General features: G+C 35.2%; 2 protein-coding genes across 2 annotated transcripts in view; one reads left to right on the top strand and one right to left on the bottom strand.

Annotated features, from left to right (window-relative positions):
* Positions 1–16,948, top strand: part of LOC125245160 (receptor-type tyrosine-protein phosphatase H-like) — a 30,333-nt gene extending 13,385 nt beyond the window's left edge. The window contains exons 7-16 of the mRNA XM_048155654.1: positions 5,285–5,381; positions 5,488–5,535; positions 5,882–5,963; positions 6,370–6,460; positions 7,076–7,149; positions 7,225–7,362; positions 7,626–7,748; positions 9,515–9,675; positions 9,830–9,965; positions 16,175–16,948. Coding sequence (XP_048011611.1) covers positions 5,285–5,381; positions 5,488–5,535; positions 5,882–5,963; positions 6,370–6,460; positions 7,076–7,149; positions 7,225–7,362; positions 7,626–7,748; positions 9,515–9,675; positions 9,830–9,965; positions 16,175–16,327 — 1,103 coding nt within the window. The 3' untranslated portion in view covers positions 16,328–16,948. The remainder of the gene's footprint in view (positions 1–5,284; positions 5,382–5,487; positions 5,536–5,881; positions 5,964–6,369; positions 6,461–7,075; positions 7,150–7,224; positions 7,363–7,625; positions 7,749–9,514; positions 9,676–9,829; positions 9,966–16,174) is intronic.
* Positions 16,949–19,547: 2,599 nt separating this feature from the next.
* LOC125244407 (putative nuclease HARBI1) overlaps positions 19,548–26,606 on the bottom strand; it is an 8,874-nt gene continuing 1,815 nt past the window's right edge. The window contains exons 2-3 of the mRNA XM_048154494.1: positions 26,533–26,602; positions 19,548–20,059 (exon numbers count right to left, since the gene is read on the bottom strand). Of these exons, the coding sequence (XP_048010451.1) occupies positions 19,659–20,059; positions 26,533–26,602 (471 nt within the window). The 3' untranslated portion in view covers positions 19,548–19,658. The remainder of the gene's footprint in view (positions 20,060–26,532; positions 26,603–26,606) is intronic.

Raw genomic sequence — 26,606 nt, 5'->3', positions numbered from 1 at the left:
TTGTGATTTAAGTCTTAAAAAAAGTTATGACAATAAAAAGTTATGACAATCAAAATCATGAAATTAAAAAAGCCATAATTATGACATAAAATGTTGAGATTGACATAGAAAGTCAAAATTATAACATAAAAAAAAAATCATAATTATGAGATAAAAAGTCATTATCCGAATGACATTATCCGAAAGCCGAAATTAGCCGAAAATTAATTAATTAATTAATTAATAAGCCAAAATTATGACATTACATTCCACTTTCTAAATGACTTAAAGCTGCAATATGTAAATTTTTTTGCAGTAAAATATCCAAAAACCACTAGGCCAGTGTTATATATTTTGTTCACTTGAGTACTTACAATATTACGTCATATGTAATATTTCATATGTCATATTACAATACTTGCGTCATATCCACGTTACCCTCGGTTTTCATTTTTAAGACGCTTTAATATATTACACGTTTTAATAGACAGGGGAACAACTGTTTGGTTACATTAATAGACAGAAAACTAATTATTGTTATATAGCTCCACACATTTAGGGCCCTATTTTAACGATCTAAACGCAAAGTGTAAAGCGCATGGCGCAGGTGCACTCAGGGCGTGTCCAAATCCACTTTTGCTATTTTAACGACGGAAAAACGGTCCGTGCGCCGAGGCGCATTTTTGAAATGGGTTGTCCCTATTCTCTTAATGAGTAATGGGCGTAACGTTCAATAAACCAATCAGAGTGTCATCTCCTATTCCCTTTAAGAGCGAGATGCGCTCGCGCCATGGCGGATTGCTATTTACATGGCGTACACGCGATGAGTCAGTTAATATATATGTGTGTGTATTGGCACGATTGTTCAATTAATTAGCCAATTTCGTTCATAATTATAAGTAGTAATAGGCTGAATTGAAAATAGGTAACCTAATTCTAATACACGCAATGACCATTCATCATTACATTTTTATATTTATGTAGCCTACACAATAATATTCTTTTACACTGTAATCCTTTTGTTTTTAATATTTGGCATGTTTGTGTGATGCGCATCCTTGTGTGTAATAAGCAAAGTCAACGCGCACTGTGGACGCGCAGTTTCTACCAACACGTTCTAACAAAAAAATATTGCGCCATTGACTTTAGACTTTAGACCAGGTTTGAGTTGGTCTATGGCGCAGTCTATTTTCAGCTCCTTAAAATAGCAATGCGCCTGAACACACCTCTTTTTTAGACCAGCACGCCCATGGGCGCACTAACTGGCGCAAATGCATTTACTAATTTAAGGACGTGGCGCTGAACGGGAAAACGCGAACGGCGCCGGACGCAAACTAGCAAACACACTTGCGCTACACCTTGCGTCGCATTGCGCCGGGTGTATTATAGGCCCATAGTCTTATTGTTTAAATCTAATTTTCTTGATTTTACCATGCTTTACCATGCCTCAGAGAAAAACACTAATTTGTCAAGTAGCTAACATAGCATAATCAGATGCAGCTTTATTTTTAGTAACAGTAATATAGCATTTTCTCCATCATACAATACATTTTAAAATTAATTGCATGCTATTTATAAACACAAGCCATCCAGCATTTAATATGATATTCTAAAATCGATCTATCTTACTGCAATGTGCAACAAGTGTCTCACAGCAGCCACCGAGTGAACACACAGAGTAACGTTATAACATAATTTTCAACACTCTCAAATGTATCTAATATGATAAACAGAGCTGCGTTACCTCATACTCATCACCAGAAAATATAAAAATACGCACAAGAACGTTCAAACTGTCAACTCAGTGTGAACAAACAAGTGTATCCTATGACAAAGATTGGTTCAGTCACTCCGTATGTATTTTAAATAATGTTTAAATGGTGTAATATTTATGAATTTTAATAAGTACTTGCCCATTTCATTGTGTCCGCTGTGCTCTTGCCAAGAGAGCGGTGTAAGGGTAGGTTTAGGGTTGGGGGTAGGTGTAGTCTTTAATAAAATACAATCTGATAAGTAGCTAATTAATTTACTGTTATTTTATTATTAAATTTTGCGTTACCTCATACTCATGACCGGAAAAGTGGAACCGGCGCTGTGACATAATAAAAGTTCTACTGCGTTTGTCTCTCATCAACAATTGCTCCAGCAACCTCGTTCAGCTCCCACAACACTCGGTCCTACTCTGATTCATACTACAGTAATGTTAACAATCGCATCCATGAACATGATTTCTTCCTGAGTCCTATCCCGATTTATTTCCACTGGCTGTGAGGTGAAGACTACCTGTCCCAAGATTCCGTGCTCAAACTTCAGTTTATTATCCATTATCACCCTCTCCCTCTGATATTTTCTACAATGTAGGATTACATGCTCCACCGATTCCTCTTCCTGATGCTCCTCACACAAACCCGTCTGATGTTTCCCTACCATGTTTTATTTAGAGCACAATGTCCCAGTCATAGTCTTGTTAGTACAATTTCCTCTCTCCACTTCCTACCTTATTTACTTCAATACTCTTTTGGATATGGTATAGATGTCTCCCTTTCCCCTCACTATCCCACATTTCTTGCCTCTTTTGGTTAATTTTTCCCAGATTATGCATTTTACTTCTGCTTTACTGATTCTTTTTTGCATTTCTACATTTTCCTTCTTTAATGCCTTCTTTGCAACCTTGTCAGCTTTTTCATCCCCCTTCACTCCTATGTGCACTGGGACCCATAAAAATGTAACCAGTCCTCCCTGGTATATTTCTATATTTGGTATATTCTTGTAACCGAGTAGAGAATTTCATATAGTATATCCTGTCGACTTTTTAAATGGAAAGATATTAAACTAACTAGAATTGAAGCTGAATCTGTGCATATTTTCTATCTGTCCTATTTTTGCTTTTTCCACCCAACGTAATGCAACTAAAATTGCAACCATCTCCACTATATACTGCTAAATTATTAGATGCTCTTCTATTGGTTCCAATTCCTCTTGCTGGAACCACCACACCCATTCCTGTTACTCCTGTCTCAGAGTTCTTAGTACCATCTGTATAGATTTGAGTATAGTTTTTATGTACTTCTGTAATATAATCATTAAACACCCCAACCAAATCAGCACTTTCTTCTTTCATTTTATTCTCTAATAGATACCAATCTATCTCTGGACATATCATTTTCCATGGGGCTATGACTGAATGTATATTGAACTAATTTTCATATCAAATACCCCAAGCTCTTTTGCTGTTTTATTCCCTATATGACCAAAGTTGTCCTTTTTACTTCTCTCTTTCCTTCAGAACTTCTTTTGTGGGGTACAAGTCATTGTGCCCCTGCAAATTAACCCAGTAATTTTCTATTAGATGCCTCCTTAGTGGCATTTCTCCTACCTCTACCTGAATAGCTGAGACAGGCGATGTCTTAAAGGTGCTAAAGAGGATGTTTTGTTTTATACATTTTTGCAATATTACTTGAAACTGTCTTTACTAACTGATAAAAGACTATTTATTAGGTGCACTGAAAGTAATAATATTAATATACATCATCTGTGCACGAGGTAGGGCCTTAAAAACATCAGCCAATCGTTTACGCGATGATCGGCCCTCTGGCTTGTCAATCACTGCCGTGACGTTCCTTGTGAGTGACGTGCGCGGATTGGCCCTCTGACTTGTCAATCACTGCCATGACGTTCCTTGTGAGAGGCGCTGCATGCAATGTTTTTGTCAGGAGACAGGAGTAACAACTGCAGATTATGAGTTACCTGCGGTGAGTCCGACATAATGAATCCACTAACATAACACAGCGAATGCCGGTGGTAAACACTCGTGTTCCAATACGAGTGTTTACGAGTTTTGGGAGGCGTTCCTTCGAAGGAGGGGGGTTGTTCTTACGCATGCGCTCATTTCAAAAACTCAGTAACAGTCTTTGGATTCTCAGTCGATGAAAAAATCCTCTCTATCACCTTTAAAAGCTCCGCTACACACTCTCAACGCCTGAACCTGAATCACATCCAATTGTTTTAAATGGGATCTAGCTGCTGAAGTATACACTATACTGCCATAGTCCACTGTAGATCTTATCAGGGCCAAATAAATTCTTTTCAGTGCTTGGCAACTTGCCCCCCATTCTCTAACAGTCAAGCATCTCATTACATTTATTACTTTTTTCCACTATTCTTCTAATATGATCTGCCCATGTTAAACGGGAATCAAAAAGCACCCCCAGAAATTTGTATGTTTCAACTCTTTCTATTTCTTTCCCATACATCCTTATTTTCAATCTTTCACCTATTCTTTTATTAGTAAAGAAAACGCTTAGGGATTTTTTCAATGAGAATCTGCACCCCCATTCTTTCCCCATTCCACCACCTTATCTACAGCTCCTTGCACTTTCCCAGCTACATAATCCATATTTTCCCCCCTCTTCCACAGGGTCCCATCATCTGCAAAAAGTGACCTATCAGCTGGTACCTTTAAAAAGATATCATTATTTATTATTATGAATAGTAGTGGTCTTACCACACTATCTTGAGGTGTACCATTTTCTACAGTATACTGATTTGACAATTCTGATCCTATTCTTACTTGGAATTCCTTTCAAACAAAAAAAATATTTTATCCAGTTGAAAACTCTCCCTCCAATCCCCAACTTGTGTAACTTAATTAGTACTCCTTCCTTCCACATCATATCGTAAGCTTTTTCTATATCCAAAAACACTGCAATTATTGCCTCTTTATTTTCCTGGGCTTTTCTAATTTCATTTTCTAGTCTGACAACAGCGTCCTTGGTCCACGGTCAAACTAGGCGTCATCAAGCTATGCCATTGTTTTGAATAGGCAACCCCTAGCGGATGGAAAAACTACATAGTTCACCTATAATGTAAAGTTTTTATGTCATCATTTTGACATTGTATGTCATAATTTTGACTTTTCATATCATAATGATTTACCAGAGCATGATTTCTTTCTTCTTATAGTGGAAATGGGCTTCCATAACCATGAGTCAAACAGCCTCACAAAGTTATATTTGGGTTAGAAGCAAGATCAAAGGTTCTTGCAAGAGTTGAAATTGTATGACAAATGGAAATTGATCCTTGGCCATCTGCATTTGGTCATTCCAATGACGGGTCTCCACATTATTATATTGTGTAGATAAATAATTTCTGCCTTTAAACCCCCTCAGCCGTCAGTTGCAAAGAGCTTAACCTTGTATTTAACCTGTATATTCCTTAACCTCAATATTCCTTTAAATCTTTGAGAATTAAGCTGTCACACAATGTATTGAGATGCTCAGTGTTTGTTTCTTCCTTTGTTCTGCAGGCGTTATAGCAGGTGTTCTTGTGTTTTTCCTGTTGGTCATCCTTATTTGTGCTGCAGTCTATTGGTGGCTTCGATATGGTTCTGCAAAGCAAAATAAGTATGATTTTTATTTATCTATTTATCTAGGATTATGGGTTTCTTTTACAATAAAATGCAACAGAAGCTGTATTAGTTGTGTCTCTAATGTCTTTTCTCATCTTTAGAAGCCCCAAACCACTAGAGGAGTCAAAAGTGACTAATAAAAGCTACAAGTATGTATGATGCTATTATATTGGAAAATAAAGAAGTAGCATTTGGACACTCAAGTCACACTTAAAGGGATAGTTCTCCCTAAAATGTATTTTTTTTTTCTGTCATCATTTACCCTCATGTTATTCTAAACCTGTATAGTAGAACATACAGTAAGAAGATATTTTAAGATTTTTTTTTTTTTTTTTTTCTAAATACAATGGACGTAAATGGTCTCCAAAACTGTATGAACTAAATATTTTATTATCTAATGCAATTTAATTCAAACTTTTTTTAAGTGTGCCTTAAGTGTCCACATGTTTTTTGGGGCCACTGTATATGATGTAATTTTAGTATAATGTTTTCCAGACTGATTCCTGCAGATAAATTTCCTGAACATTTTCGAAACATGAGTCGTGATGAGAATAGAGGTTTCAGTCAGGAATATGAGGTAGGGTTGAGCAAACATGAAATATATCGCGTGTCTACATCGGATACAAGCGGCGATGTGGTGCGACACGACAAATCCCCGACAGTAAACTGATGTCTCGTTCTATTTATGACATAAAAGGACTCGCGATACTTCTCATAGAAAGGACACATGGATTTGCTAGTCTCTTTGTCGTGTCCCGTGTAGACAACTTCTAGCTGTCGTGGCACGACTCCGGTTGCATCCGGTGTAGACACGATGTAAGAGTTCAATTTTTTTGTAATTTTTATCTCTGCTTAGTTTGAACAAAGTATTCAAACACTGAAAACGTCTCAATGCTTATATGTCAGAATCATTAAGTTTAATATTAATTTTGAATGTTTACAGTTTTTGTTGAGTATGTTTTTATTGATTGTGTTTTTAACAGGAATTGAGTTCAGTTGGTATCGAACAGTCTAGTGTTGCGGCTTATCTGCCTAAAAACAAGGACAAAAACCGATTTACAAATATTTTACCTTGTGAGTCTTTACACACACACACACACACACACACACACACACACACACACACACACACACAGGTTTGAATTGTGGGACATTCCATAGGCGTAATGGTTTTTATACTGTACAAACCGTATTTTCTATCACCCTACACTAATCCTACCCATCACAGAAAACTTTCTGCATTTTTAATAAAACATTGTTTAATATGTTTTTTAAAGCTATTTTAATTACAAGGAATCAGGAAATGCCCTCATAAACCACGGTTACATTGTAATAACAGTGTAATACCCATGACATTATACAAATTTATGTCCTCATAGATCATATAAAGAAGTACACACATGTTTTATGGGGATTTTCAATAGACATAATGATTTTTATACTGTACAAATGGTATATTCTATCCCCTAACCCTAAACACAAAACTTTCTGCATTTTTATATTTGCAAAAGAACATCATTTAATATGATTTATGAGCTGTTATCCTCAAAAAAAAAAATCCCCATAAGGTAAAAAATTACTGCCATTACTATCTTTGTGGGAGCATACCAGGACCACACGCACACACAACATTACCACATAATTTTCCCGTCTTGGAAAAAGTCATTTTATCCTTCTCTCTCTCTTTAGATGACTCCTCTAGAGTGCAGCTCACAGTAAATGATGAGGACGATTCTGATTATATCAATGCCAACTACATGCCTGTAAGTTGTACAATATATACTAGTTGACATCAGCTGTAAAATGCCCCGGTAGACTGATGTTTATGTGCATATCAGGGATACGACAATGCAAGCAATCAGTACATCGCTGCTCAAGGTCCACTGCCATCCACTGTCAATGACTTCTGGAGAATGGTCTGGGAGAAAAGGTCACAGGCCATCGTCATGGTAACAAACTGCACTGAGAGTGGAAGGGTAAGGCAATGTTGTATGTAGTATACAGCGATCACTGATTTCTATTTTTTTTAAAACAGTTTATGAAACTGTACATCATGTAGTGAACAGAATTATGCTACATTCTTGTTGCATTATGTTTAACGCAATGTTTGCGTATCTATTATTGTAATAATACAGTAATTGTAATGTTTTACACAGAGTGGTCTAATTCTAAACATCTGTATCTGGTGCAGTTTATTTATTTTAACTCTGATTTAATTTTTCTGATTGAATTCCTCCAGATCAAGTGTGAGCAGTACTGGCCACTGGACTACACGCCGTGTGTCTATGGAAACCTGGTTGTGACAGTGAAATCAGAGAATAAAGCTCCAAGTTGGACTCTGCGAGAATTTAGTGTTAAAAATGTAAGCTATTTCTCTCACTCTTTTTTTGTGACAATAAAATTAAACAGTGCAACACGCCAGACTGCTGAAAGTAGATGTTTTCTGCAATGATTATAATTATTAGTGTTTTCTGAAGGGCCAAAAACATTTGTATTTACTTTTTTTTTTAATCCAAATTCTTCTTGAGAATTCTCCTATTTTTAATTAACCTCATTCTTCATCAGTGGTGGGGAAAGTTACTTTTAAAAGTAATGCGTTACAATATTGTGTTATTACCTAAAAAGGTAACTAATTGTGTTAGTTACTTTTTATGTTACGTTACATTACAACGTGTCTACTGATGCCTCGTTGTATTTATGACATACTCCAAGCACTCGCGATACTTCTCATAGGAAGAACAAATGGATTTGCAACAGTTGCTTTGTTGCGTCCAGTGTATAGACAGCTTCTACTGCTGTAGCGCAATGCGACGTGTCGCGTCCCGTCGCGTTCGGTGTAGACACGGTGTTGCTTTTACTTTACTTTTTGTCAATAAGGTTCATTTGTTAACATTAGTTAATGTATTAACTAACATGAACTAACAGTGAGCAATACATTTGTTACAGTATTTATTAATCTTTGTTAATGTTAATAAAAATGTTCATATTAGTTCACAGTGCATTGAAATTAACATTAACTAAGATTAATAAATGCTGTAGAAGTATTGTTTATTCTTAATTCATGTTAACTAATGTTAACAAATGAAACCTTATTGTAAAGTGTTACCGTTATTATTTAATTATTGCCGGTTTGCGTCGTCAAATTCTGAGTTTGCATTACTTGTTTGAAAATGCAACTCACATATTTTGTTATAAATTTAAACGTAAAGTACTGTAAAACGAACTTAAAAAAGTTACCTGGTTGCCTTAAAATTTTGAGTTCATTGAAACTAAAATTGTGAGTTAATACAATAAACAAATCATGAAAAGTAATCTGATTATGTAACTTTGGTTACTTGTAATATTACCCCCAACACTGTTCTGACAGATTTTAATACAGTCCGTGCTAAACTGTGCTGCTAAAACTGATACTGTATGTTTAGGGATGTTGTTAAAAATAAAATGCTCATGAGAGAAAAATGAGACGCTCATTCTTTTTTCTCATTATTACTTAGTGTGACTGGGTAGGACAAGTTTCTGTTCACCAAACAGGCATCATTGATGTGTAAATGTGGATGTATGTGATTTTCACAAACTTGTCAAGGTTTCACAAGCTCTTTCAGCCTTAAAATGGTGATTTGTGAGGAAGTTTTAAGTTCCAAAGGTTATGTTTTTAAATTATATTAAACTATTTTATTTCAAAAGATAAAGAAAAATTTCATTCCCTGTGATATGGGTCAATGTAACTTTGCCAAGTAAGACATGTTCCTGGATTAACATAATTTGTTGATCCTATATCAACATTCTAGCCAAAACATTTAGTTCAACTTAACGATACTTATAACTTATAACTTATACCTAAAATCAGAGGGAAATGAGAGGTGAATAACACTGATTTAGAAGCAACTAACCCTGGGTGTAAGCCTAAACTTGGCATAAACTTTAGAATTGTCCCTCAAATCTGATTCATTGATTGTAATGTTGTTCCAGTATCAACAAAGATGTTGATTTAGGAACATGTTGTACTTGGTGAAATCATATTCAGCTTTTGATATGAGACCATTAACTTATGTATATAAACAGAAAGCATCCATGGGCAGCTATAACCTTAAGACACAATCTGTTTCTGTCTATTTTTGTACATGATAGAAAAGCACCTCTGAAACACGAACAGTGAAGCACTTCCACTTCACAGCGTGGCCGGATCATGGTGTTCCCTCTGGCACAGAGGAGCTAATCCAATTCAGAGGACTCGTCCGTCAGCACATAGAGAGTTCCTTCTCCGCAGGGCCAACAGTCGTACACTGCAGGTGAACACTACACACTTTAAAACCCAACTCAAACATTAACTTGACACCAGTAATGAGTCACACTGATTCAGAGAGCTGACAGCACAACATTATTAAACAAACCACTTGATTAAAGCAAATGTTTATACTCATCTTCATTCTCTCCATACTCTAGTGCTGGAGTGGGCCAGACAGGTACGCTGATCGCACTGGACGTTCTGCTGCAGCAGCTGGACAGAGAAAAGGCAGTGGGCATTGCAGCATTTGTCCAGCAAATGAGATTGTGCCGGCCACTTATGGTGCAAACTGAGGTAATACCATTTTAGTCCATGATGCTACAGCCTGGTCTCATTGTTAATACGTAGTTAATACGTAACTTTCAAAGACACAAAACGTACATTTTTCTACGTTTTGAAAGGTGCTAAAACGTGCAATACTGACATAATTATGGCACTAAAACGTAAAAATACTTACGTTTTTACAGCGGAAAAACGTAAAATATTTACGAATCTGTCATAAAAATCTATGTATATTTTCCCTTTTTATCATTTTGTAGATAAATTGTATGATCTCTAAACCCCACCCCGAACCAAAACCTACCCATTTTATACAGAATGTTAAAAGAATAAAACATAATGGACAGAAATGTGTAGGAAAATGACAATTTTAGTAAAAATATCACATTAAAACGATATTTTGAGCCACTAATCCTACACCTACCCATAACTATTTCTTAAAACTACATACTGTTATATATAAAAGAATAACAGACAAATTAATTTATTGCGAAAATGTCAAAAGTGGTACCAGAAGTAGTTCAAATGATGATGAGTTCCACTTGCAGTCCTCTCTGGCGGTAATAGTTTTTTAAAGGTACAGAGCAGAATTTAATTTATTACCATGAAATTATGGATCCGGCTTCTCTCCGTGGATGCTTCTCAATATCCCTCCTCGTCTCCTCGCTCCTCCGTCCTCCATCCTATGACCCGGAAAACGATCGAGCTCAGCCATCTCGAAGGACATCTCAATTCTCTAATTGCACCGCGAGGAGGGCGAGGATCGAGGAGTGAGGAGGCTTCCTGAGGAGTCATGAGCGAGGATACATAGGTGCATCCTTTGCGGAAGTCTTTCTCGTCGAGAAACGTGACGCACGTATAAATTCTCCTCCCCCTCCATATCTGTCACAATAATATAAATGTATGCTTTACTTTTACAGTTTAAATAAACTTTATACCTCATATATTTCAACGGGGCATCTTGCTTTATTAATATTTATTATAATTTTTTAAAATAACCAAACTTTTTTAACATATGGATAGGTCCCTGAAGTGCAGCTGATGACGCTTTGAAGTGACGCTAAAGGGAGTGAGGATATATCATTTCACTTGATTCAATTCCTCTGTCCTCGCATCTTTTCCTTGCATCCTTCCCTCGCATCCTGAAGAGGTGGAGCTAAGACGTGAGGAAAGGAAGCAAGGAAAGGAAACGAGGATGCACAAATAAGAATTGAGAAGCACCCTGAGAAGGCGCGCACTCATTTCAAATGTCAAGCCCATTTTTTTACAGTCTATGGTCAAGCCACTGAAACAAACACGGCATGTCGCAATCTGTGACGAAGCAGGTGAGAACCAATGAGCGTTCGATATAAGTGCCGTAAACCATGTCGTAAAGTTTCTCGAGGATGGCGCAGGCGCACTGGCGCTAACTTTCAAATTTGAATTATAACGAGCGCGAACTTTGACTGTGACGGTCGCTGCTGCTGAGAATGAAGATGAAGATCGATGGATAAAGGGCTGAATTTGGATCTGTTCCTTATAAACATGGATTGTAAGGATATGGAGTACAGCAAACAATTAAAATTAATGTGATTTGTGAATTTATGTTGTGCTTTGGTGTATCTTATGGTTGTATTGTCAGTCGCTGCATAGGAGAAAATCGCACAGCAAAATATTACAAAATGGTTAAACAATTACAGAAATTTTATTAATTTTAAGGCTTCAAAGTATAGTTTTGTTTAACATTATGTAATCCCCCGAAACGAGTTTGCAGCACGAACAGAAATGTTATTTTCATATTACGTAGATGAGTAAACTGCTTTCAATAAATTCAAATAAAAACATGTCCTGTAGGCCTATTGATATGGCCATTGAATACAACAGATTTAAATCATTAAAGCCACGATTTTAATATTAATACATGGGAATTCATTCATATAAATTAACACTTTACGTTAGATGATTTACGTTTTTATTGACCTCACTATAGACCCCACTAAGAAACTGGACAAAATCCATTCTCAAAACCAGAAACGACGCACAACACACACAGACAGAAATGAAGTGGCACACTTCCAAAAATGCAAAAAACATCCCCAATACAAAATGGACATGCTCACACACACACACGCACGCACGCACACAAAAATAAAAATTATTTATTTTATTATTTTTATTATAAAATTATTATTGAAAAACTATGCTAAATGCTAAAAAAATGCTAAACTTTGACAAAGTAATTTTTATTGTTATAATTGTGATTTCATAACATTTAGATATGAATCCAACTGAAAAAAACTTGTGCAAAGACGTCTTTCAGTCGTTCAAATAGCACATAGCAAATAGTGGAGCTCTGCAGCCATCTACTGGTAAAAGTGATATTTGTTTTACTTTTAAAACGGCATTTTTTCAAAAGATGGGCAAAAATCTTACACTAAACCATGTCAAATTATCCATGTTATCCACATGAATGAAAGTTAGAAATCTGGGCCTTTTATAAAGTGAATTTTACATAAAAAAAAGCTTGTAATGTTCATGCATAAAATGCCTATTTCAAAAAATATTTTTTAATTTATTTATATAAATTTAAAATAAATCACAAATCCTCCAAATACTGCACAAATGTTGAGAAAAAAACATTAATATACAGAGTAAAATTACATTGGTTTTTAAAAAATATATTATATTGTTACAAAATTACATTTTGTAGCCCGGGGTCTCCAGAGACCCGAAGACCACGAACGTAACTTTTTTTTTTACACTAACATAAAAACAAGATATCACTCCAATTTTTTTTTTTATTTGTAGATCTTAAAAGTGTTAACCACCGTACAAAGTCTCATGCCATTTGGGCAAAGAGAACATTTTTTTAAAAATTTGAGCAAACATCATTTGCAGGTCAAAAAGACCCCGAAGACCGCATAAGGGTTAATACGTAAGTATTTGTACGTTTTAGTGCTATAAATACGTCAGTGTTGTACGTTTTTGTGTGTATGAAAACGTAAGTAAATGTATGTGTGGTAGAACCACACTTTACATAAATACACACGTATTCTCATGAGATCACGTTGGATGCTAACATTTCTTGCATAAGGGGTTTATTGGCAATCTGGCAAGAATTGGATCTGGGTGTTATTATTATCATGGTGATTATTATGATAATGTTATATTTCCATTATGGCTAACATTCTCCTGGAGGATTCAAACACCTTAAAAAAATAAAATTAAATAAAAAAAAGTAATAAAATCAAAGCCATTTATAGAGTCTGAAAAACAATTATCAAAAATGGCAGCTGTGATCACCAATTTTACCTTAAAAGAAAAAAGGAATGTATATTTTTAACTGAATATATCATGAAATAATGCTACATTTACTACTTAACTAGCTACTTGAACTTTAAAAATGTGGTAACACTTTAGTATAGGGAACACATATAAACTATATACTACAACTTTTCCCATAATAAACTCCTAATTTACTGCTTATTAATAGTAAGTTAGTTGTTAAGTTTAGGTATTGGAGTAGGATTAAGAATGTAGAATACGGTCATGTAGAATAAGGTATTAAAATGTGCTTAATAAGTTTTAATAAATAGCCAATATTCTAGTAATATGCATGCTAATAAGCTACCAAAAGACCCTAAAATAAAGTGTTAACCAAAAATGTTAATGTACTAATATTTAGTGTGTTTTTTTCTTTTTCATTTTAAATTGATCAAAAGTGGCCTTTGCAGCACTCATGCCAATAAGTTCAGCTGCTGTATAACACAATTTACAAAAAACTAAGCAACATGAAATGAAAACACTTTAAAGGGGTCATGAACTGTGTTGTTTTATAATGTTTACTGGGGTGCACTTATAATGTAAGTGTTAGGTTTTTGCTCCTAATTCGTGCCTCATCCCAGACCTCTTATTTGGCAATTGAATGAGCAATCACTCAGCGCTGAGGGAGAATATAGTCTCATTTTATTTGATAAAAAAAGAGAGAATATATAGAAAGAGTACAAGGGGTGTAGTATAGTTTCAGCCAATGAGAAAGAGAATACATCATATAGATCATGTTATAGGAATGTGATACATATAGAAAAACAAGTCTAAATATGGTCATCTATTGGTCAGGTACCCATGAGGTCCCTTAGCATCCCAAGGACCTTCTCCTAAGCAGGGACCATTCCCTGTTTCACATTTACTCCTAGTAGAGCCTTATATGGAAATGGTTCTGGTACATAGAAAACCATATGTTTAAAACATAGTATACAACTTTGACAGAGGAAAAAAAAAAGGAGCCTCAGTCCACATACTTTCAATGCTGAGACCATGCTTTTTACATCAAACATTGTCAATCTAGAAAAAAAGGAATTTTTCCTACCCAGATTTAGCCATCTCATTTAAACGTTGTTTTAAGGGGCGTGAAAACTCTTGAAAACTTTTAGCACTTTTTTTTTTTTTTTACTATTACTATTACAGCTCTTGAGGTTAACTAATCATGAAAAGTGTTTATCATAGCATTACATTTAGATCTGTGGCATTATATTTAGATCATGGCATGAAAGGTTGCAGTGATGAACATTGTAGCCGATCACAGACATGTTGTTGAGTGCATGAAAGCAGTGATCTCATCATTGCAACTCAGTTTCTGTACACTAACAAATGCTTCCATCATAACTAACAGTGCAAACGCAATTCGTTGAATAAAAAGGGAGTTTTGGCGTGAGTCCAGAACTCAGTCACTGATAAACTTGCAATGTTTGATTGACAGCTCCAGCAATTTTTAAGGGAGTGTTCTTTTATCGTTTTCTATATATAATTTATAATTCTGTTTGCAAAGCCTGCACCGAAATGCGATTGAATTACCAAAGAATCCATAGTGAAATGTACCGAATACAAATAAATAAGACATACACGTTGAAAATAAATAACCATATTCCTAGCATTAGGATCCTTTGAAAGGTAATATTATTTTTAGTCCTGTATCACTCTTCTCTCCTCGTCATCTCACCAACCTGCCAGTGGGCGGGTCTAATGTTGAAAGGTGTTGATTTCTTCTGCAGAGGCAGTGTTTCATCTATCTAGGTCATCGATAGGCACATTCCGGGACGAGTCGTTCGCTGGGTCTTGGTGTCAATAAAAGCTTTTTATTGGACTTAACAAGGAAGTTTTCAGTTCTGAAACTTACAGGATATTCTTATAATACGATGACCTCTTATATATCAAAAGCTCAAGGAAAAGTTGATTTCTCAATTCATGACCCCTTTAAATAGTAATTAAACAAATATAACTATATGAAAAATACAGAAACAAATAGGTCAAGGCAGGCAATTCAGGTAAAACCCTACAATTAAAGTGCAACTTTGCCGATTAGCAACTCGCTTTATATGGTTATAATGTCAGTAGTATATGTAAATGAACAATGTTTACTCGTTCTCCATGTTACATGGACCGAGAAATTCACGTTTATTCATCAGTAAAAGACCACTTCAGCACACAAAGCAAACTTCCACATTTTTGCCCACGGACAGTCAGATTCATAGAGCTTTATTAACAAAACAGTTATGACTGAAAATTGTAATGTACTATGTCTACTCTTTAAACAGCAAAATGGAACACTATGGCAACAACTTTCTTACCTGTACATGATGTTTGGCATAAAACTGTGTTGTGTTCTTGGTCATCCAATTTGAAATGTTAACTACAAACAGTTTTTCAGATATTCTTGCACCTATGAATAATACAAATCGACACCATAATGACTAAAAGTTTACTAAGAAATATTTCCTACTAAAGCAAGGTGGTTTTGACTCTGGTAAATGTATCCATAGCAGACTGGTGGGAGTGGCCTTGGACAGCAACATGCCCAGCGCATTATGGCTGTTGAAGTTTTCCTACCTATTTGGCAAAAGGGAAGACTATAGCCTTCTCAGTTTTTTTTTTTTTTTTCTCCAGTCAGGTAGCACCGATTTAAGTTTCCTTTAAGTTTTTTCGACTTGACAGCAGCTCCTAGAATTCATAGCAAAATGCAATAATATAGTACATATTTATTCTACAAGCGTGGCAGCAGTTGCTCTAACCAGGTTCTCAAGGCATGCTTCTTTTGATTATGAGTTTGAAGGACATTAAAAAAACACTTTGGTATAAGGTTTAATATTATCACTTGGAAATTAAGACTAAGAGATGTGTATCCCTGTATGGCAGACAACTTTCACTCTCTTCAATTGTCTTATGCTTCTCCTCTCTGTCTCTTGCAGTCTCAGTACGTGTTCCTGCACCAGTGCATCATGGATTCTCTGCAACCCAAATTCGTGGCTAATTCAGAGCCTCTCTATGAAAACTCAGACGTGATCTATGTCAATGCAATAGCGTTAAGACAATATGAAAACGTCAAATATGAACAAAAATAAAAGAACATCTTAAAATGTAACATTATTCACATATGGTTAGCAAAATAGTGTTCTTATAATAACAACGTAAGATCAAAAACAGTCATAGAATTTGTTAGCACAATCTTGAAAACCACAGTGGTGTATTTTCAGCATGACTTTCAAAACATTAAATGAAATATTTCACACCATATGTACATTTGTTATTATAATTAATTTATTTAAAATAATAATAATAATATTAATAATAATACTCCACTGCTAACAGGACTGAAAAATAGTAGTATTCTGTGCTTAAGCTATAAAGCACTAACCCCCGGTTTCACAGACAAGGCTGAGAAGGCATATTTTAAAATATCTCAGTGCCATTGTTTTGTCTTAAGATACACACCAATAATGTTTTTTTTTTCTTTTTTCTAAGGCACGTTTATAAAAGCTACTTAAATATCCTAAATAAACTAAGTCCTAATCCTGGCTTAATCTAAGATTTGTTTGTGAAACCAGGCCTAAGAGTTTACCATTTAAACTTTACTGCCAGTCTTTATTCATCTAAATATCTGTGTATATAGCCTTGTTTTTTATGTTCAACTTTTGCTTGAGCTGTACTTAGCGTTGCTTTTTTGCACATTACTTTTAAAAAAGTAAAAGATATTTGCTATTCTAAAATTGATATACAAGAGGGTCTATTTAATTTAACTGACTATATCAGTTTAATTTTATTTGTTTTAAGATGGATGCTAAAAACCACGACCAACAATTAAAGTATTTTTCCACTATATTTTTCCATTATGCCAGAGACATGTATTCTTAGCTGTCTGTTGCTTAACAAGCTTTAAAGGAATAGCTCAACTAAAGACAAAAAAATGTGTCATATATTTATATCAGGGTTGCCCATTCCTGTTCCTAGCCCTATCTAACACCCGTATGTAATTATCAAGTGTTCCTGAAGATTATGGCTGCATCCGAAATCACACACTTCCCTGCTAGGAGATAAACAGTATATGACAAAAGAAATGTCCAAATTTACAGTACTCATAAAATAGTACCCAGATGAACTACACACATTTATACTTTATATAACATACTTTTTATTAGCGTTTGTGAAGTAATTATTTATTCAAAATGAGTACCTACTCAAAGTATGAGATTTAAAATGTTAACTACAAAGAGGTTTTTCAGATTATCTGTCACAGCATTCTCTCCATATTTATGAATCGTTGTATTTTTTAGCCACTGCTTACAATGCGCTGGATCCTTCACTGGCAACTGAAAGTAACGAACTTCTGCTAAATGTTTAATCTTTGACATCTTGCACCCAGTAACAATACAAATCAACACCATTATGACTAAAAGTTTGCTAAGAAGTATTTCCTACTAAAGCAAGGTGGTTTTGACTCTGGTAAACGTATCCTATAGCAGACTGGTGGGAGTGGCCTTGGACAGCAGCATGCCCAGTGCATTATGGGTGTTTTCCTACCTATTTGGCAAAAGGGAAGACAACAGCCTTCTTTCTCAGTTTTTTTTTTTTTAAAAAAAAAAAAAAAAAATGAAATCAATGTCAGTATGTCACAAAAGAACTGCTTCCAAATTCACAGTAGTCGACAAAATACTATATAGAACATACTTTTTTTTTTTTAGCTGTTTTAAGTACTTACTCAAAGTATGAGATTTTGGACACAGACCAGGTGTGTTTAATCAGAGTTTGAGAAGAACTTCACAGGAAGATAGATCTCCAGGAACAAGATTGGGCACCCCTGATTTAAATCATTTCAAATCTGTATGTGAAATAGAGAATGATATTTGAGAGCTGCAGGGGAAGGAAAGATTTGTTTGTTTGTCATGGTTACTGTGAGCCGCTGTTGTATGAAAAGATCAGAAAAAGATTCTTCATTCTTCAATTTCTTAATACGTTTGTATTCCACAGAAAGAAAGAAAAAAACACCAGATTTTAGGGTTAAGGAGCGGTCAGCCATTTCAGTCATATTTAAGTCACTTTCAAATTAGGCATAAAATGTATGTTAAAAACCCTGCAAATTCATGTGACCAACTTGAACCCATTGCAAAATGTGCACAGAAAATTCCAGATCATGTATTGAAATGACTGTATTTTGCCCATGAAAGTTTAGAGCAATGGAGTTGTTTGATGGGAACATTGTTCTGGAACTACCAAAGGACGTTTGTCTGGGAACATGTTGTGCTTTGGTAAATCATGCGAGTTATGGGTTTTGGTGTTTGCCAGTAATGTGATTTTTTTTTTTTTTTTTTTTTTTTTTTGCACTGCAAGTCACTTTAGTAAGAACTGAAATTTAAGCACTTAACATTTAAATCAATCTGCTGTTAATATTGTACAAATACTGAGCTGTCCTAATTAAGAATACTATATTCATAAATATACTCAAAGCAAAAGTCATGGACTAAGGGTACGTTTACACGACAACAATGCACTACAGACAAATGATTTTTTCTTCGCAGTTTTGAAAAGTTTTGCGTACAGACGACCGCATTGTCAAACCGATCCCTGTTCACACGGATCTGCAGAAATTTTTAAAAACGCTTTATTTTGCATGCCAGGCAAGTAGTTGGTGATGTCCCTTCATAAACAAACAGTACACGCCTACAGAATGAACACATAATACACATGTGCATGATGTCACCAAGTTCACATTTCTGTAGTTTACACAGAAACTATAATGGTATAATTTGAAACACATTTTAAGGTTTTCAGGCCACCAAAATGCATTGTCGTGCAAATAAATGAAAGGCCCAAACGCATAAAAAGTTTTCCTTTTTTTTAGTTGAAAGTGGTGTCGTGTAAATGTGTCCTAACCAGGCACAATGTGATATGATTCCAAACATAATTACCTCACAAATTATAAATTACCAGGTATTAACATCTTTCTTTGGACATGGTACTATAATTATTTTTTTGGACATGACCATGGCAATTCCATGACACTTTTTTGGTATACATAAATAAGGTAATCAATTAGTTGGATGCTCTGTCAAAGAACCATGATATTACAGATAACATCACTGAATTATGGTACCACTGCAATATTATTATTATTACTTTGTAACAGACTTGTATTATTGCGGCAGGTTGGTTTATGGCCTTCCATAAACAAACATTTTGTTTTTATTCATATCACATGTTAACAAATATTAGTGTATTAGCATTAACTTGTCAATTATTGATTAAGCTGAATAAAGCTTATGTATATGAAGAATCAACTAGTATTACAGCATGCATTTGTCTGTGTTCACTTCATTCATAGAATTCAGTACATGGTTTAAACTAAGGGTTTCTGGCTTCTTGCTATCATAACTGTTCTTTCACACATCTGGTCACATCTCATTCGTTTCCATCTTCTGCAGTATTAAAAAACATTTCTATCATCTCCTCTTTAGTGTCTTCCATGTAGTCAAATGGCTGCTCTGCCAGGATGTTCACCACCTCTGATGGTGGATGGAGTGGTTCTGTGCTAAAATCCAAGGGTAACGGCACAGAGAACTTCTTGCAGATGTTGTGTAGGACACAGCAGGCTTTGATGGTGCATGCCACCAACTCAGGTGACTGAATGGGGCCGATGTCACGGAGGCACTGGAAACGGCTTTTCAAACTGCCAAAGACCTGTTGTGCACGGCCATGTAGCTGAGCGTGTGCTTTGTTGAATCGCAGGGCTGCGTTGCTTTTGACGCGAAAGGCTTCGACAGGGGTCAAAACATGCCCACAACCTAGAAGACTTCTGCTACCTTTGGGGAACAAAGACAAAAATACAAAGGGGTGATGGGGTAACTGAGTCTGAGTTGAGTTACTTCAACAGACTGTGGAAAGACAACGCATGACCACAGTATTGTAGTTAAGTTAGGTTTGTCATTATTCAGAAATATTTGACAATTGATTGACCCAAAAGAATCAAGTATTTCTGGAAGCTGTTAAAACAGCTGGTTTTTGTGATGTAAAAAATGAAACTATGATAAATCATATCAGGACTTTTGCATCCTTAAAGGGTTAGTTCACCCAAAAATGAAAATTCTGTCATTTATTACTTACCCTCATACTGTTCCAAACAAAAAAAAAATTCCCAAGGCATTAGATATACCATGGAATCACAGCAAAGACGGTCATCAACAAATGGATCAAGTATGGCACAACAGTGACATTATTAGAAGACAAAGAGAAAACTGGTCAGGGAGGCTGTTAAGAAACCTAGCAACATATTAAAGAGTTGCAGCTCTTTCAGGCAAGTACTGGTTGCCTCCTACATGTGACAACTATCTCCCGTATTCTCCATCTCTCTGGTTGTGGGGCAGGGTGGCAAAACGCAAGCCTATTTTGACAAAAAAAAAAAAAAACATCCAGCTCTATTTTGCAAAAACATATATTCAGTCTACCAAAACCATGTGGAAAAATGTGTTATGGTCTGATGAGACCAAGATTGAGCCTTTTGGCCCAAACTGTAAAAGGTATGTTTGGCACAAAAATAACAATGAACATCAGCAAAAGAACACCATACCCATGGAGAAACACGGTGGTGGCACCAAGCTGAGGGAATCATAAATAGTTACCAGTTGACTTTGGAACAGAATTAAAATGTTTTTGAAAAGTCTCTTATGCTCACAGAGGTTGCATTTATTTGATCAAAATTCCAGTAAAACCACTATTGTCAAATAGTATTACAAATTAAAATAACCTTTCTATTTTCATACTTTAAAATGCAATTCCTGTGATGCAAATCAGTGGTCAGAATTATTGGCACCCTTGGTAAATATGATCAAAAATGACTGTAAAAATAAATCGGAATTGTTTATCCTTTAGATCTTTAATTCATAAAATTAGCAATAAAATCTAACATTTCATTGAAGGAAAAGAATTAAAAGTGGGGGGAAAATCAAATTATGAAATAAATGTTTTTCTCCAAAACACTTTGGCCACAATTATTGGCACCCCTAGAATATTTTATGAGTAAAATATCTCTGAAGTATATTCCCATTCATATTTACATTTTTTTTAGCACACCAGGGTGATCATGAACATGAAATTGTCCAGCCGAGACTTCCTGTTCCACGGGAGTATAAACATGAGGAAACACAAAGGCCAAACTCCCTTAAACATTCATCACAATGAGTAAAACCAAACAATATAGTTCTGATGTGCAGCAAAAGATTGTTGAGCTTCACAAAATAGAAAGTGGCTGTAAAAAATAGCTAAAGCACTGAAAATCCGCATTTCCACATCAGGGCAATAATTAAGAAGTTCCAATTAACTAAAGATGTTACAAATCTGCCTGGAAGAGGACGAGTGTCTAAATCGTAGTAATGCATGGTGAGGAGGAAATTTTGAGTGGCCAAAGACTCTCCAAGGATCACAGTTGGAGAACTGCAGAGATTAGTTGAGTCTTGAGTCTCAGAAAGCCTAAAAAAATTTATCAAACAACACCTACATCCCCACAAGTTGTTCGGGAGGGTTTCAAGAAAAATCCTCTGCTCTTATCCATAAACAATCTCGAGCATATTCAGTTGTCAGTCAAGACTGGAACTTCAAATGAGACTGGCTTTTATGTTCAGATGAAACTAAAAAAAGAGCTTTTGGTAGCAAACCCACCAGATGGGTTTGGTGCACACATGGATAAAAAGTACCCCATGCCCACAGTTAAATATACTGCTGGATCTTTAATGTTGTGGGCCTATTTTTCTGCTGGAGGTCCTGGACATCTTGTTCAGATACATGGTATTATGGATTCTATCAAATACCAACAGATAAAAATTCAAAACCTGACCGCTTCTGCTAGAAATCCAATAATGGGCCATGGTTGGATCTTCCATTAGGACAATGATCCAAAACAAACATCAAAAGTACATTCCTTGCTTGAAAAAGCTTCCAGATCACTGACAGCCTTTGGCTTCCATGTTTTCTACAAATTCCAACAAATATTTTCAATGAGATTTCAATATGAACACTGTACAAGCCAATCAACAACATTCTTCGACTGATCCCTGAACCAAGCTTAAGTAGATTTGGATGTATACTTTGGGAAAGCTGTCCTGCAGGAAAGTTATCACCATGGAGATGATGTTCTTCTGCTCATAAGCTTTGCCTTTTTTGCACCAGATGTACCCCTGATCCATGAGTCCAAAAAGTTCCAGGTCAAATCCCTCCATAAAACATTCTTCCACAACTCCACAGCTATATCCAAATGGATAGTCAAGTCAGCCTTTTATAACACCATTTGAAAACCCCTGGGTTAAGGGATATGTAAAGTGGGAGGAGTTGAATAATTTTGTACATGTATGTTTAGAACCAGATTGAGTTTTTTTTTTTTTCAACTTTACATTCTCAGAATCACTGAAATGTGTATTAATAAACTTTGTAAAATAGTTTAATGATGCCTTTGATGAATTGTTTTCATAAAACTTTGTTCTCAATGGCAAAATGTCTTGCAGGTTAAGGGAGTTAATAATAATTTTGATTGCAACTGTGTGTGTATACAGAACACGATGCATTAAGAGCCGGGGGTGAAAACTTTTGAACAAGAAGATGATGTGATGAAGTTTCCTTATTTTGTTTAAAGATCATACTTTTTTTCATTTAGTACTGCCCTTTGGAAGCAACAGAAGATTCTTGCATGTTTACCAGAAGAGAAAAAAGTATAATTTATCCTGTTCATCCAATTCAATACATCCCCGGCTCTTAACGTGTTTCCTTCTGGAGCATCAGTGAATGTTTGAACCTTTTTTAATAGTTGTGTTTGAGTATGGCGTTATTTTACTGTCAATTGTCGAGAGCACATTATTGTGACGCGTGCGCTCAAATATACAGTGCTCTCTTATGAACTGCCTCTCCTCTCGCTCAGATATTGCGTGTGCACGCTCAAACTGTTTCCTGCGTGCTCAAACGTGTCCTGCGCGCTCAAACTGCACATGTGCGCTCACGAATCTCTCCGTGCTCTTGCAGAAATTAATTTGCTTTTGGATTAAATGCTGTCAAAAGTTATAAACCAATCAGAAGAGACGACTGATCCATGAAAATGCTACGTGGAATCTTATTGGCTGAGCGTGAACTGCGCCTGGAAATCTTTCGACAAAAATATATATTTATATATATCTTTACAATTTAATAATATTTATCAAATGTAACCTAGTCTAACTGCATCACATTACAGGTCAAACCCCTATTTATCTAAACAAACAAACAAAAAATGTTTCTTAAAGTTATTGTGGTCATACGTTTTGTGTTGAATTAAAAAAAATAAATAAAAAATAGGTAACATTTTACAATAAGGTTTTTATTTGTTAACATTAGTTAATGTATTATCTAACATGAACTAACAATGTGCAATACATTACTGTAATTATTAATCTTTGTTAACGTTAAAAATACAGCTGTTTGTTGGTTGTTTACTTCACAGTGCATTTAATAATGTTAACAAATACAACATTTGATTTTAATAACGTATTAGTAAATGTTGAAATTAACATTAACAAATATTAATAAATGCTGAAGAAGAGCAATTCATTATTAGTTAATGTTAACTAATGCAGTTAAATAATGTTAACGCAACCTTATTGTAAAGTATTACCAACAAACATCTTCTGATTTAAGACCGAACAAGATCAGGGTCAAATCGTCATTCCCTTAATACTTAATGTGGAGATCACATACCACCATTGTCAATTTCTTTTGAGGTCTGGTATAAAACATGACATACAAAAATACCTAAGCTCTTGTGTATGCACGATTAAGCAAAAGAACGCGATCTTATTCCTAAATGACAACGATTCGGTTATGTCTATTAAACCTTTTGAAATTACAATCATACCAGAATATTTAAACCTGCTTTTGCATTGCTGCTGAAAGCAGTGGTCATGTAAGCTATATGTTTTAAACAGCTTCACAAAGTGTTTTCAACAACATACTATTGCTACATCTGTGTTGCAAACATTAAATAATAATGCAAGTATTGCAATAACAATTTATAGTCTGAATATACACTGATTTCAGCAATTAAAATAAGTAGCTAAATGAATGTTGAAACTAATGTTGTTACACTGTTCTGCCAGTAGGTGGTGACCAGTGACTGTTAAAATGTATTTGATGTATCAGAATCATTAATTCCAGACCTCAAAAGAAATTGACTATAGTGGTATATGTGATCTCCACATTAAGTATTAAGGGAATGACGATTTGACCCTGATCTTGTTCGGTCTTAAATCAGAAGATATTTGTTGGTAATACTTTACAATAAGGTTGCGTTAACATTATTTAACTGCATTAGTTAACATTAACTAATAATGAATTGCTCTTCTTCAGCATTTATTAATATTTGTTAATGTTAATTTCAACATTTACTAATACGTTATTAAAATCAAATGTTGTATTTGTTAACATTATTAAATGCACTGTGAAGTAAACAACCAACAAACAGCTGTATTTTTAACGTTAACAAAGATTAATAATTACAGTAATGTATTGCACATTGTTAGTTCATGTTAGATAATACATTAACTAATGTTAACAAATAAAAACCTTATTGTAAAATGTTACCTATTTTTTTTTTTTTTAATTTCAACACAAAACGTATGACCACAATAACTTTAAGAAACATTTTTTGTTTGTTTGTTTAGATAAATAGGGGTTTGACCTGTAATGTGATGCAGTTAGACTAGGTTACATTTGATAAATATTATTAAATTGTGAATAAATAAAATACATATCTTTGTCGAAAGAATTCCAGGCGCAGTTCACTCTCAGCCAATAAGATTCCATGTAGCATTTTCATGGATCAGTCGTCTCTTCTGATTGGTTTATAACTTTTGACAGCATTTAATCCAAAAGCAAATTAATTTCTGCAAGAGCACGGAGAGATTCGTGAGCGCACATGTGCAGTTTGAGCGCGCAGGACACGTTTGAGCACGCAGGAAACAGTTTGAGCGTGCACACGCAATATCTGAGCGAGAGGAGAGGCAGTTCATAAGAGAGCACTGTATATTTGAGCGCGCGCGCCCAGATTTGCGCGAGAGCAAAGGAAATCCGCGCGCGAGCGGACAGATTTGCGCGAGAGCAAAGGAAATCCGCGCGCGAGCGGACAGATTTGCGCGAGAGCAGAGGAAATCCGCGCGCGAGCGGACAGATTTGCGCTCGCGCATTACATTGATATGCTCTCGCGTCACAATAATGTGCTCTCGACAATTGACAGTAAAATAACGCCATATTTGAGTCCCTCAATTGTCCTCATTGTGAAAAGATGGATCTCAAAATCATACAGCCACTGCTGGAAAGGGTTCAAATATGCAGAAGATGCTGGAAAATCAAAGATTATGCAGGACCTGAAGGATTTTTCTGAAGAGCAGAGCTCAGTTTAACTGCTCAGGACAGACAAGGGACTCATGAACAACCATCACAAAAAAAAAACAAAAAAAAAAAAACAGCCATGGATCATCCAGGTAACCACACACAGAATTAAGAATCAAGGGTATTTAAACTTTTGAACTGGGTCATTTTTATATATTCAGTTATTTTTGATCTTGTGGACTTTATGTAAACATCTGTTATGTGAAATACTTTATTCAGGACAGTACTAAAAAAAAATAATATGCCATTTTCATGATCCTTCTTATTTAGGGTAGGTTTAGGTATGGTGTAGGGAAGGGCCATACTACAGTGACTTTTAGATTTTGTCAAACATTCTTATGACTTTTAAGATATTGTCTTTGTGGGGTCCGACTAAAGGACCCCACAATGTAGTAAAAACAAGGATGAGTGTGTTTTTGCGATTTACACAAATTTGTATAATGACATGGGTTTTAGACTGGTATTAAGATGTAAACATAAAATATGAGGACATTTCATGAGTCCTCATATTTAAAATAGCTTTAAAAACATATTAAACAATGTTTTATTAAAAAATGCAGAAGGTTTTCTGTCATGGGTAGGGGTAGTGTAGGGGGATAGAATGTACAGTTTCATTATAAAAACCATTATGCCTATGGAATGTCCTCACTTTGATAGCAAAACAAACCTGTGTGTGATTATCCTATTCAAATCAATATGATAAACAAGTTAGTTCAAAAGTAATCTAAAAGTAGTCAGATTAGCTTAAATGTGTATGTAATTTTTTTTTACTTCAACTACAATTTTTGTCATGTAATCTAGGAACAGACAATCTGTAAGTGATCAACATAGCACTGAATATAAATTATATTTAAAAGTTCTCAACGGTTCTTACCAACAACCCATGTATGACCGTGTTGAAAAATGCTGAACTGTCTGCCAATATCCGAGTTTTCCCAAACAGTCTGT

The sequence above is a fragment of the Megalobrama amblycephala genome, linkage group LG14 (assembly GCF_018812025.1).
Source record: "Megalobrama amblycephala isolate DHTTF-2021 linkage group LG14, ASM1881202v1, whole genome shotgun sequence".
Lineage (NCBI taxonomy): Eukaryota > Metazoa > Chordata > Actinopteri > Cypriniformes > Xenocyprididae > Megalobrama > Megalobrama amblycephala.
Note: the sequence above shows the minus strand (reverse complement) of the source record. Positions and strands in the feature narration are given on the sequence as shown.